Here is a 14160-nt window from a genome sequence, read left to right as displayed (position 1 = left end):
ATTTAATTAAGTTGGCCAAATGCAATGTTAATTTATAAAAGAGATAAAATAAAATTATTATGGCATTTATATAAAAGTACAGAAGCTAATATTTAAGGATTAAAGTAAGATTTTTAAATGCAAAAACTACTGTTTTATCCCAAAATTTCATTATAAAATATGATCTGTAGTTAAGAGAATATAATGTCTTTATATTTTATAACTTTTTAAAATATTTATTTTAAGATAAGTCTCAAACCATGAGATGATGACCTGAGCCAAAAAGTCAGACACTTAACCTACTGAGCCACCCAGGTGCTTCCAGTTCATAATTTTCTAAAATATTTATTTTAAAATAAGTCTCGAACCACGAGATCATGACCTGAGCCAAAGTCAGACACTTAACCAACTGAGCCACCCAGGTGCCCCAAGTTTACTTATTTTGAGAGAGAGAGAGAGAGAGAGAGAGAGAATATGAATGAATCTCAGGCAGGCTCCATGCTGTCGGTGGGGCCTGATGTGGGGCTCAGTCTCATGAACCATGAGATCATGACCTGAGCTGAAATTGAGAGTTGGACATTTAACCCACTGAACCACCCAGATGCCGCCTCATATACATTTTAACTAAAATGAACTCTTTGGCGGCACCTGGGTGGCTCAGTCGGTTAAATGTCTGCCTCTTGATTTCAGCTCAGGTCATGAGTCATGAGATTGAGCCGTGTGTCAGGCTTTGCTTTGAGTGTGGAGCCTGTTTAAAATTATCTCTCATCCTCTCTCTCTCTGCCCCTTCCCCACTCACTCTGTGTCTCTCTCTGTCTCTAAAATAAATAAATAAATAAATAAATAAATAAATAAATAAATAGTAATAAAATAAATAAAATGAACTCTTATACATCCACCACCCAATTTAAGAACATTAACAGGAAAGCATTATTAGAGATAAAGGCAGTCGTCACCATATGGTGACAAAAGATTCAGTTTACCAGGAGGATATTACAGTTCTAAAATTGTATCCAATACCCTAGCTTCAAACTATTTAATAAAGGCAAAAATTGATAGAATTGCAAGGAGAAATTGACAAATCCACCTTCATAGAAGACTTTCACATAGTTCTTGGTAGTTAGATTGAGGTTTAAGAAAAACCAACAAAACAGTAAAACTTCAGAAGATTTAAACATCATATTCAAGATCTAAGCATATTTAGAACACATACCCAACAACTGGAGAATACATTCTTTTTAAGCACACTCGGATATTTTTGAAAATTGGCCACATGGGTGGCCAACTGTAGTAAGTTTCAAAGAAACAGTATCATACAGTCTATTTTTTGAAAACACAAGTTAAAATAAATAACAAAAAGGTAATCCCCTCATGTACTTTTAGATTCTTAAAAATAAAACTCTTCTAAATAATTCATGGGTTAAAGAAGAGATCATAATGGAAAATCCTGGGCACTAAATAATAATGAAAATGCTATTAAAATTGTGAGATGCTGCAAAATTTATTTCAAGGAAAATTTATAGCCTTAAATTTTTAGGGGAAAAAAGTTAAAAATCACTATGTATCTATCTCATGAAATTAGGAAAATATAAGTTAAAAAAATAAGTAAAAAGGAAATAATAAGAGCAAAAATTAATGAAATAGAAAACATTTCAGTGGAGAAGTTCATAAGCCCAGATATTTTTGACAGCCTAGTACAATTGATAGATCTCCAGCAGGACTGATAAGCAAGCATGAATTAATAGTATTAGTGATAAAAAAGGGGACATGACTAAAGTTATACCAGAAATGTAAAAGATAGTAAGGGAATATTATGGAATAATATTACAAACTTTATGCTGTTAATACATTTAAGACTTGGGTGACATAGACAAAAATATAATTGACCAAAATCAAGCAAAGAAGAAGCAAAATCTGAAAAATCCTGTAACTATAGAAAACAATTGAGTCACTAGTTAAAAATCTTTACCCAAATCAAACATGGTTTTCTGAGAGTAAACTTTCAAGGAACAGGTAATTCCAATCTACTTATTGGCCCTGGGAGATTTATCTTATGTGCCAGTATTTCATGAGCTATGTATTGGGTTTTTTTCATTCAGCCTGACAGGCTCTATGGAGAGTAAACTGAGGGTTGGTGGAGGGAGGAGGGGTGGGGATTGGCTAAATGGGTGATAGGTATTAAGGAAGGCACATGGGATGAGCACTGGGTGTTATACATAAATGGTGAATCACTAAGTTCTACTGAAATCAATTTTACCATATAGGTTAACTAGAATTTAAAAACTTGAAATTTAAAAATCAGCACAACAAGTATTCTGTATGGGTATTCTGTATGGGTGATTCTTCAGACATCTAGTTCACCCTGTTACCAGGTATGGAATTTGTTTTTCATTAAAACAAAATTTAGTTAATAAATTAAAAGCAAAGTTCAAATTAGGAAAAGATATAATATATGTAACTAAAATATATTTTATAGAGATCCCCTATAAAAATATGTGAAAATAATAAGCTTGTCAAATTTTAAAATAATGAGCTTGACAAAAGACGTGAATCAGTATTTCACAAAAGAAGTAAAGGTGGCCAATAAGCATATAAGAAATGCTTACTTACAATAAGAATCAAAGAAACATTTCACTTATTGAATAAGACTCTAGTTTTTGGTTTAGTCCCTGTCTAGAAGGTATGAGTCTTAGGCATACATCTTGACTTATTTATTGAAAACAAGTTTACATATACTTTTTATTCTTTAAGGATTTGTTGTGAAGATTTAAATAAATACACAGATACATATGTCTATCTGTATACAGATACATATATGTACATATATATATATATATACACACACACACACACAATTACTTTACAAACACCGAAGCCCTATTCAAATATGAAATACTGTTTTTCCCAGAGCACAGGCAGCCAAGCCCTGCATTCTTTTCTTTGATGAATTTGAATCCATTGCCCCTCGACGAGGCCATGATAATACAGGAGTTACAGATCGTGTGGTTAACCAGCTGCTGACTCAGTTGGATGGGGTGGAAGGCTTACAGGGTAAGCACTGCAAATACAGAAATATCTTATTGTAACAGATTTCACCAGGACTTAGTAAAGAATTTTTTTTTTTCCCCAGGTGTTTATGTATTGGCTGCTACTAGTCGCCCTGACTTGATTGACCCTGCCCTGCTTAGGCCTGGCCGACTCGATAAATGTGTATACTGTCCTCCTCCTGATCAGGTGACAGTTTCATACTTTGAGTCCAAAACTAACAAATGCCACACTCTTTCCTTATGAACTTCTTCCTGGTAACAGCAGTTGTCCTTAGAAGACCAGCTTTAGGCAAGGCCTTTGCCATGATTTGCTCATGGCATGGAAGGATTCTGAATTAGATGGAAAGCCCAGCCATTTCCATGCAAGTCTGAAAACTTTGTAGTCTTTCAGTGTTAGCAGGTGGGGAAAAAAGGAAGGAAACCTAAAGTATGTATGCCCACATGCCCTGTGCTCAAAGATCACAGGCCTCATTATCCTGGCAAGACTCTGAGAATCAAGCGTACGATTAGTGTGCATTAAGCAGGTTACACAGAGATGAGGTTTTAACTGTTTCTGGTCTGTGTTGTTCCAGCTCTTGTCCTCAGATTTAGAAACTGATGAATAAATGAGGGAAAGAGCAAATAGACAAATGAATTGTCAAAGGTATAAAATATCTAAATATGTCATTTGTAGCTATTACTTGGATGTTTTCTTTTGAAACACTTTCTGGGCACATTTGTTGAAATCTAGAAAATAAGCACTAAGAAATGATTTACACTGAATGGTTAAGAATGTCGATTTTCATTCACTTTCCTATGTCTCTTCTGTTAGGGAGAAAGTTCATCTATCCTCCACAGAGGATACATAGTGGATTGGTGGTACATTTTTCAACTTGTAAAAGCTCATTAGAGATACAGTTAATTTGTAAAAACAAAAACATAAAATACACAGTTTAATAATTTTGTTTTATTTGTTAAGTCAATTAGTTTTTCTCCCTTCAGGTGTCACGTCTTGAAATTTTAAATGTTCTCAGTGACTCTCTACCTCTGGCAGATGATGTGGACCTTCAGCACGTGGCATCAGTAACCGACTCCTTCACGGGAGCTGACCTGAAAGCTTTACTGTACAATGCCCAGTTAGAGGCCTTACAGGGAAGGCTGATGTTCTGTGGGCTCCAAGTAAGTTATAGGAGATCATTGCTGTGGTGTTTTAAGAGGAAGAAGAGCAGTTCATGGTTAAAATTCCAACCTTAAAAAAATCCTATTTTTTAACAACTTTAGTAAAACTGTATAGAAATTTACCTGTAGTCAAATGTTCCATAGTTGGAATATTGGCTCTGCAGAGAACTTGTAATTATGAAGTATTTAAGTGTCTGTTTCTTTAATGTTACCTTACTACTGACAAAATATGTTGGGGAATGGAAGGATATTATTTAAATTGGGACATCATGAATGAGAGAATAGGAACAGAAATATATTGAGATTTTTAGGTAGTTTTACACTTAAGAAAAAAAAATCAGAGTATTTATTTTGAAGCTCAAATAGTCCCAGATCTGGCCCATAGGAGCTGCTTTTAGATGGCCTCTGTGTCCTTTTGATTTGTCCTCTTCATTCTTTGATCATGTACTTTCTTCCTGATACAACAAGGTATTCTAGCTGTATTTTGTACTTTCTGTACCCCAGACCTAACATCAGTCTTTTCCTCTAAGGATAGTATTTTTACAGCAGATAATTTGACCTCTGCTACATTATGGACTTTACTGCATAGTTTCTAGGAAGGGTTTTCCTGTGTACTCCTCTCCCCTATGTTTTGTTGAGATTCTTGCAGGGCCTAAAGTTCCTAAATCAGATATTACCAAGTTTTTGCTATTTATTTTGGCAAGTCACTGAACTTCTCCACCCTCTTCACTAACAGAAAACATGTTCATGTATAAAGCACTCTGTAATGACAAAGCACTGCATGACGTGGTTGACTCATCATTTCAAAGTTGAAAGATTCATACAAATAAAATTCAGAGGTATGAATCCTAGCTTTGTTAGAGTTCCTGGGGAGATGGTTGGTAAATTCTGTACGCATTCCATCTTATTTTAATAATTAAATTTTATTATATGCCTCAACTGTTAGAAAAGTAGTAAGAGCCAAAGTTTGGCTCAATGCATGTTTCCTGAATGCTGGTTGTTTTCTTTCTGTAAGCGTCAGACACCCTGATCACGTGCTGTCTGCTGGTAAGGATTCGTTACATAATCAGGCAGCCTACTTAGTCTGCCACTGAGTCATATTAATAATGGCTCAAACAGCATTTGCACAAAAGAAACATAGTTGGTGCCTGGCTCTCAGAACTGTTGTATTCTGGGTGTGGGAGAGCTGTAACACCTTTGCCATTCGTGCCATACGTACTGGTCTGTGGGGATCATAGAGGACAAGAACCTCACCAAAAAAATAAGAGCTTTTTTGGAAAATGCCTCTGGTTTTCCTTGTACTGGTCTGTTAAAATGCTATCTGTGTTGCTAATTTCAGAGTCATAGATTATTTAGATTTTTACAACTGTTGTCCTTTTGTGTGTTTTAGGATGGAAGTTCCAGCTCTGATAGTGACCTAAGTCTGTCTTCAATGGTTTTTCTCAACCACAGCAGCGGCTCCGATGATTCAGCTGGAGATGGGGAGTGTGGCTTGGAGCAGTCCCTGGTTTCTCTAGAGTTGTCTGAGATGCTTCCAGATGAATCAAAATTCAATATGTACCGGCTCTACTTTGGAAGCTCCTACGAATCAGAACTCGGGAACGGAACATCTTCTGATCTGGTATCATGTTCAGTCGCCATTGTACGGTTCTGATGCGTAAAGCCATAGTGTGTCCAGTTGGACAGTGACTTACCCCCTAACCTGCCCCACATGTACTTTCTGGTTGGTTGGTTCTTCAGTGAAGTAGTCTTGTTTTCCCTTACTCACACTGATGAATCATCTCATTCCTCGTTAAGAGCTGTGAAATGTAGCTGGCAACAAAGAGGGAGCCAAAGTAGCCACTGGTGGTGAGGACCCTTTGGTTCCTCGCAGGTTTATTATCTCCTTCATTAGTTGTTTTAAAACATCTTTGGTCGCAGATCCATTTTATATTAAACTCTATTTATATTAAACTCTATTATCATTAAGATAATTGAAGATGAGAAATTTGATGTAACGTTGCAACAATGAAAATGTTGTGGGTGATATCCTTGCTTTTCTAAATTAAAATAGCATTTCACACATGTCCGCAAATTATTTACTGTGGTTCACGATTACTTTATTGGTACAAGTAACAGTTATATTTTTGTTTTTTGTACATCTGCTTTAATCTAAAAGTGAACTATTTTGGGGCACCTGGGTGGCCCAGTCGGTTAAGCATCCATGATTTCAGCTCAGGTCATGATCTCATGGTTTCATGAGTTCAAGCCCAGGGTCAAGCTCTGCACTGAGTGTGGGGCCTGCTTGGGATTTTCTCTCTCTCTCTGCCCATCTCTCTAGCTTGTGCTCTCTCTAAAAAAAAGTAAAAGTAAACCATTTTTATTTCAAAGAATAGTAAGCTCTTGTTTTTGTTGTTTTATTTCTAGTCTTTAATTCTGTTTTCTGTTTCTTAACTTCTGTACTATGTTCTCCGACCTTATACTAGAATTAACTCTATTTGCTGAAACTGAGAATAAGGCACATTTGGAACCTGTCGCTAGGACATTAGTGTGGTGAATTTAATAAAAAAGCATTAAAACAATTTTTTGTGTTATGGCAGTTTTCACTTTATGATGGTTGAACGACATGTAGAAGATAAACATATTTTGAACTTGCTTATTAATTCCAGTTAATTCAAATGTAAGCTTGTCCATGTTAAGGTTTTACTGCTTAAAATGTTTAAATTTAGCCTTGGTAAATATATACTTCTTTTCTCCCTCTCTTTTCCTCCTTTCTCCTTCCCCTTCTCTCCTTCCTACACTTAACCTTGCAGAGCTCACAGTGCCTGTCTGCACCAAGCTCCATGACACAGGACTTTTCTGGAGTCCCTGGGAAAGATCAGTCGTTTTCACGACCTCCAGTGTTCAGAACATCCTCACAAGAGGGTTCCCAAGAACTTACACAGGAACAAAGAGATCAGCTACGGGCAGATATCAGTGTCATCAAAGGCAGATACCGGAGCCAAAGTGGAGTATGGCTTTTCTCCCCCAATCCCCATGAAGATTGTAAAAACTGTAAAAACTGTTTTTCCTTTTTTGATGTGTGTTTTGGTTAGTAAATGAGCTCTATTTATAAAGAAGGGACTGAAACACATTGACCATTTGATTATATGCATCCTGCTTTCAAAAATTTTTAATCTTATGAGAAAGAGAATGTTTGGTCTCCTAAAAAAAACCTGATGGAAAGAAACAACACATGGGCTGCTACTTTTTCCATCACAGCCCTAGGTTAACTTTGTGTCCTTTTCTGTTTAAGGAGGATGACTCCCTTAACCAACCAGGACCAGTCAAAACCAGTTTGGCTATTAGCCAGTCGCATTTAATGGCCGCCCTCAGTCACACAAGGCCATCCATTAGCGAAGACGACTGGAAGAATTTTGCTGAACTGTAAGTAACCGATTCTCCTTCAGAAGTACAGATATTACAGGGTGACAGTTCTTCACTTAAACTTTTGAAGTTACTTATAGTGAATATGTAAAAGGCCACTTCGAGCCAATAGCTATGCATTTAAATACCCCAAAACTTAAAGAGTACTGAAGTAAAAAATGAATTTTCATTAACTGGTTCATTTGATTATATTTGAATTATTTATAATGAACTGATTTCATTTTTAAAGCTTTGAATAAAAGGAAAATTAAAATCTCAAAATGATTCCAATATAGTTTGTAAAAATTGTTCTGAAAAATATACCTGTTTTACTTTCTTTAAATGCATTCGAATTTATTCCCTTGTGGACTGTGGCCAGCACACATTTAGATTTACAGGCTTCTTGCAGTTGTCTCTGGGCACCTTAGAAGTTGGAGACCCATAGATTGGGGACCATTCACGTTAAGGATTTCACTTAATTCAGTGCAAGAAAGGTTTATTCCTGGTTCTAGAAGTTACAACTCTTTGTTTAATTTTGTAGTAGTTGGGGTGGGCATGTGTGGGTACACTGTAAAGGCAGAAAGATTTTCCCTTCTTCCCTTCTTGTTCTTTGGCTGGTCTATTAATTAACTGACCTAAGACAGTAACAGGAGAAAAATAACTTCATACATACAGGAGCTCCATTAAAATAGATATGCCATCCTGAACTAAAGAAAGAGGTTAGGGGCCTGGGGCTTCAAAGGGGAGGCAGGAATTCACAGAAGGTGAAAAGAGCAGATGTTTGCCCTGCTGTCAGTCTTGCAGATTAAAAAGTCTTCTCTGGTAATAGGAAACTAAACTCATCAGGTAGGTAAGGAAGGGAAAAAGCTTCTCCTGAATCTGCTGGGTCTTGATCTCCTTCAGCTCAAAATAGTCTACATGCCAGAGTGGCACTTCTGCTCCGCCTCAACATGTATAAGTAATATGTGCTTACTGTAGAAAAATCAGAAAATAAAGAATAAGAAAACAAATTTCCTTTAATCCCACCCCTCCCAAAGTATACATTTGTATCTTTTTTTTTCTTCACTAAAACACTTTGCACGTATTGCCATATAGCAGGCCCGCTTTCATCCATCTTGAACATTCTTTCACATTTTAAATGTTACTGATTGGTTTTTAATGTCATTTTATAGTGTGGCTAGGCCACAATTTCCAATATTTGGATATTTAAGTTGCTTCCGGATTTTCCCTATTACACTAATATGATAAAGAACTTCCTTAGAGCCGAATGTTTGCACATATCCTCCATTATCTGAGTTTGAGGTGGAATTGTTGGAGCATAGGATACATTTTGTTTTTATGGCTTTTGAAATCAGTTGCCTTCTAGAAACACTGTACAGCCCAATACATGGAAAGGGCCAGTTTCACCACAACCCTCACTAACATTGGGCATAATGTCTTTCTAAACTTGGCCAGTGTGACTGGAAAAAAATCTAACAATTTACATGCCTTTGATTAAAACAGTAGGGGTTTTTTCATGTCACTGCCATGTGCATTTTATCTTTTCTAACTTGTCTCTTTATCCCTTTTGCTACTTTTTTGATTGGAATGTTTAACTTTAGAAAATTTAAGAACTGTAATTTGTTAGGTTTTCTTCCCCCAGTTATTTCCCTTTTGTTTCTTAAAATATAATCTGTTTGCAAACAATTCCTTGTCTTTTGTAATTTAGAATTTACATGTATTAAATATTATCTCTTTTTAAGGTATGAAAGCTTCCAAAATCCAAAGAAAAGAAAGAATCAAAGTGGAACAATGTTTCGACCTGGACAGAAAGTAACTCTAGCATAAAACATACTTTTGATTTTGTTTTTGCTGGCTTGTTCCTATGTTGTGACAGTAAAAATGGGGTCTGTAAATTTCTTTTTAACAAATTAGGTTAATCTATAAAATCACAGATTGGCAAACCTGTGGTTATGTCATAATCAGGATTACTTGAGATTAATTCTGTAGAATAAATTGGGATATTTATAACTGATTATCTTATTTCCTATAAATCTAAATTAAATCCTTAGTGAAAAAATATTGTCTTAATGGTGTAACTAATTATTTTCTCATCTGAGGAAAATACATTTCTTAGAACTCACATATTCAACATCTTCCTTGCGTTTGACAAATCTTATACTTAGCCCCTTTGACCATTTGAAAATGTCCTATTATTTACTGATCCAATGCTCTGTTCTTCTATCAGAACATGTAGACTTTACATACAATTCCAAATAAATTCAGTTATTCCCACCACCAGAAATGAGATCGTATCCCCTTAATATACTACATCTAGTTCCAAGGCCAAGATCTTAAATGAGGTCCATTCCCCCGCTGATCCATCATGACTGTGTCTGGATGTTCTCTGATCTGTGAACTAGATGTAAACTGAGCCACCATCAACACAAACTGTGTATAGTAATGCAGTAGGAGAAAGGAAAAGGGAGAAAGTTAGGTGAAGTATATAAATAAATACATGAAATGGCAAAGAGGGGTTGCCTGTGTGTTTCTGTCCATTGAGCATCTGACTTTGGACTTCACCTCAGGTCATGATCTCACGGTTTGTGAGATCAAGCCCCATATCGGGCTCTGCACTGGTGGTGTAGAGCCTGCTTGGGATTCTTTCTCTCCTCTCTGACCCTCTCCCCTCCCAATAAATAAGTAAACATTTAAAAAAGAAAGAGAGAAACAGCAAAGAAAAATGTACAGGCAGCAACTATTGCCCTTTCTACAATTAATCATGAGGTCATGGTTGGTAATTTTGATTTCTTTTTTTTCTTTTTTTTTTTTTTTTTAAAGCTTATTTATTTTTGACAGGGAGAGAGAGACAGAGCATGAGTGGGGGAGGGGCAGAGAGGGAGACACAGAATCCGAAGCAGCCCCTAGCCTCTGAGCTGTCAGCACAGAGCCCGATGCGGGGCTTGAACTCACGGACTGCGAGATCATGACCTGAGCTGAAGTTGGACGCTCAACCGACTGAGCCACCCAGGTGCCCCTGGTATTTTTGATTTCTGTCTTCAGTTACTTATTCCATGTTTCTTTGAGTTCAGCCAGAACATCAGTGGATTAGTCTTTTAGTAGGTGGAATGGTCTAAACCTTCATTGCCATCTGAGCTACTGGTGGTCTGTTTATTATCACAGAAATCTTCCATTAACTCCTACTATATTTAGTATTACCACAGGGTTCCATCCATACTTCTCCCATCCTTTATCATGCAGCAGCAAGACTGTTCACTCAGCCAACACTCTAACCCTCCCCACACCTTCCAAACCACTGGAATCATCACTGTGTTCCTCTTGTATTTCTCCTTTGCTCACCTCTCAATCAGCAAAGCCCAGAATCACAGGGAATGGAGGCAGAGATTTTGGGTCACTGAGGTATTAACAGAGGAGTGCTATCCCCCTTCCTCTTTAGTTCCCAGACCCTTGCTTATATAGAGGCCATGGTCATGGATTCACAGCATATAACAACTGTACTGTATTTATTCCAACCTCACAAATTGCGGTCTCCTTGGAAGGCCAGCTGATTCAGGGTGCTGGGTGTTTATGTTGAATATAGTGAATTCTGCTGGTATAGCCTACCATCTTCCTCTTCAATGTGAAGAAAATTTTGTGATCAGAAAGCAAGTGTCCAATGGGATAACTTAACAACATAAAAACATGCGAGTGAGTCCTTGAAAGATGGTATTGGCAGAAGTTTGGAGGACAAAGCAAACCCAATTCCAGAATGTGCCCCTCCAGGGAGGACAAATTGCTGCTTCTTCCCCTCTGCTCATTCTAAGAAATCTGACCATACTTTTCCCGCAGACCTCCTCACTGCCAGTCCTCTAGTCCTGCTCTCACAAATCTCTGATCACCAGGTTATTAGCCACAGACTATGGATTAGCATGGATTTTTATATCAGTCATCTCTACCTCCTGCCACAATGGAAGAGACATGTTGCTCCAAAATTCTGCTGCCTTGGAGGGTTTTCTGTGTCCACTGGTCATCAGGGCTAGTATAGTAACAGTGCCTTCACTTAGGTAGGTCACAGTGGAGTTCTGGGTCTCCAGGAATTAACATTAGCACAGGCCCAGTGTCTCTGATAATCCCCAGAATGTCTGGTTATTTCTCGGGATACCTGGACAATGGTCTGCTGAGTGGCTTCAGGTCCTTTGGGGAAAACTTGGAGGAAGCAAGATCCATAGCAAGTACTTATGATGCTATTTCAGGGCCCTTTCCCTAGACACCTGGCTTCCTCTTTCTTTGACCTAGACCTGAGACTGGGTCAGGTGCCATGACTATGTTGTGACGACTCCAATCAGACCTTTGTTTATTAAGTGGAAGATTTTTAAATTCTAAAAATCAAATAGGATCTTTGACCATCTGTTTTGGTCTTCAGGACCCCACAATTAGTTGGGCAGCACCAAAGAACCCTGCGGGTCAGACCCTTGTAATAAATGCACTGTCTTCTGGTTATGGTAGCCACATCCACCTGGCTTCACACATTGCAGCTACCTGGTCTCTGCTATCCCAGGATCCACTCATCCCCACTGAAACCAGAAAGCCCATTTGTACTGCAATGTCTCCCTATCAATTGCATCTGCCACCAGTTGTCACAGTTTCTATGGACAGAGTCACTCGACAATCTTTCCAGCACTCTCTCCCTTGCCTTCCTATGCTCCTTGGCAAGTGAATTACTGAGTCACGTGATTTCCATTACAGCCACACATGGCTATGTGACATAGTTCTAGATAGCACAAGGAAGTAGAAATCCCTGGGACAGGCTTTCTTCCTGAAATGAGGGCACAACCTTTAGAGATGCAGCAACAATCTTCAAACATGAAGGTGAGAACCATGGGTGACTGAGGCAGTGCAAGAACACAAGGAGCCTGTTTCCCTGAGAGCACCACTGAGGTGACCTACTAGCCCTAGATGTCCTATGCCCAGATTTTTTTTATATGCCAGAGACAGATAAACCTCTTGATTACTTCTCTGAGTAGGGTACCTATTACAACCAAGATCAATCCTAACAAATACACCAGTGTATTTCTAAGGCCTTGTTGAGGGAGTATTTTCTGACACCCCCTCTATCTTGGGGGACATGGTTGGGTAGTGGTAAGTTGGTGAGTTAGACATGATTCATTCACTCAACATGTCTATCTCACAGTCTTTGAATTTCTTCCTTTATGTTACACAAAGGTATTTCAGCCATCTCAGTGAGGTAGGAGGGCTAAAAGGACTCCACTTATTTTTATTTATTACTTTTTCAAAGAAAGTTTTGGTTTATTATTTATTGGAGAGAAAGAGCATGTGCGCACATGAGCAGGAGAGAGGGGAAAACGGAAACAAACAGGCTCCACACTCAGCACAGAGCCCTACTCGGGGCTCTATCCCATGACCATGAGATCATGACCTGAGCCAAAATCAAGTCAGAGGCTTAACTGAGCTACCCAGGTGGGTAGCTACCCAGGTGGGACCCCTAAAGGGTTCCATTTTATAAAGGCTCCATCCCTGCTGTTTTTCTGCTAGGCCTCATTTACTTGTATTCCATATTTTGCCTCTGAAGAAACCCAAGCAGCCATGTTCTCACTTCAAGGAGGAAGCAAGAAAGTTAATCCTTTCCTGAGTTTTGTCCTAGGCCCCCAAACACCTGATGACATCTAAGAAGATCCAGATCCCAAGCATGTTCTAGGACATTAGCTTCAAACAAATCTTAGGTTACACTGGCATCAAAACCCCTTACCTTTGGTAATTTATGGAATAACACCTATAGTTCACCTGACACGCACCTTTGGTCGGATCCTACCCTGGATTCCCCAGGGGAACATGTACCCTAGATTCCTCCCTTCCAATACAAACCCCTAACCCCAAGTGACAGACATTCTTTCCTTTCTGAGTCTCCCAGACCTCCATATGCTACTCTCTACCTGTCACACCACTCAATAAACTCTGTTTTCACTTTCTCTGGCTCACGTTTGATTTCTATCCTGCACAAAGCCAAGGACCCTCCTCTGGGTCCTTGGACCTGGCTTACCCGCATCATATTTTGATGACATGAAGGAACCCTTAGAGGAACAACGGTACATCTGTGTAGTACAATTTGACCTCCTCACCATGCAGGGTTACTGCTATGTTCCTCCTCTGGGAAACAGAGTTGGAAAGTACAGGGTTACTTCCTATCTCTGTACTTTTTCTGTGAACTGGACTGTTCTCTGGGAAGAAGGAAATGTGGAAAAACATGTCTGGGGACCTGTTCTCACTCTCTCCTCTCCTGGTGCTCTGACACCACCTCCGGGGATCCCAAGACAGAGCAGGATCTCATGGTGGTGCACCAGGGCTCACTGGTGCATTTCCCCGGGCTAGTAACTCAGATGACCACAGGAGGTTCCTCCAGCTCTCTGTGTGCTCTGCTGGCTCCAAGTTTTACTTTCACCACAAACTCTTTCCACTCTGGCTTCTGGACAATTTCAAGGTTGTTGGTTGGCATAAGAGACTGAGTCACTAGCTCTGAAGAAATGGGACTCTTGCTTCTTTTCCCCGAAGGGAACAGTCCTATAGGGAACTCTCTCTCATGGCAACTAATTTCTGG

General features: G+C 38.7%; 1 protein-coding gene across 3 annotated transcripts in view; it reads left to right on the top strand.

The window, feature by feature from the left end:
- PEX1 (peroxisomal biogenesis factor 1) overlaps window positions 1-9848 on the top strand; it is a 47255-nt gene extending 37407 nt beyond the window's left edge. Inside the window, exons 18-24 of one of the 3 annotated variants that reach the window (XM_030307949.2) lie at window positions 2888-3030; window positions 3110-3213; window positions 4008-4184; window positions 5575-5805; window positions 6977-7174; window positions 7459-7589; window positions 9311-9848. In XM_030307949.2, the coding sequence (XP_030163809.1) occupies window positions 2888-3030; window positions 3110-3213; window positions 4008-4184; window positions 5575-5805; window positions 6977-7174; window positions 7459-7589; window positions 9311-9395 (1069 nt within the window). In that variant the 3' untranslated portion in view covers window positions 9396-9848. Of the gene's footprint in view, window positions 1-2887; window positions 3031-3109; window positions 3214-4007; window positions 4185-5574; window positions 5806-6976; window positions 7175-7458; window positions 7590-9310 lie in introns of those variants that run through there. The other 2 variants (XM_030307950.1, XM_030307951.1) reach the window with 2 other exon arrangements.
- The last annotated feature ends 4312 nt before the right edge of the window (window positions 9849-14160 follow it).

The sequence above is a fragment of the Lynx canadensis genome, chromosome A2, assembly GCF_007474595.2.
Source record: "Lynx canadensis isolate LIC74 chromosome A2, mLynCan4.pri.v2, whole genome shotgun sequence".
Lineage (NCBI taxonomy): Eukaryota > Metazoa > Chordata > Mammalia > Carnivora > Felidae > Lynx > Lynx canadensis.
The sequence above is the reverse complement of the archived record's forward strand: the minus strand, read 5'-3'. Positions and strand labels throughout refer to the sequence as shown.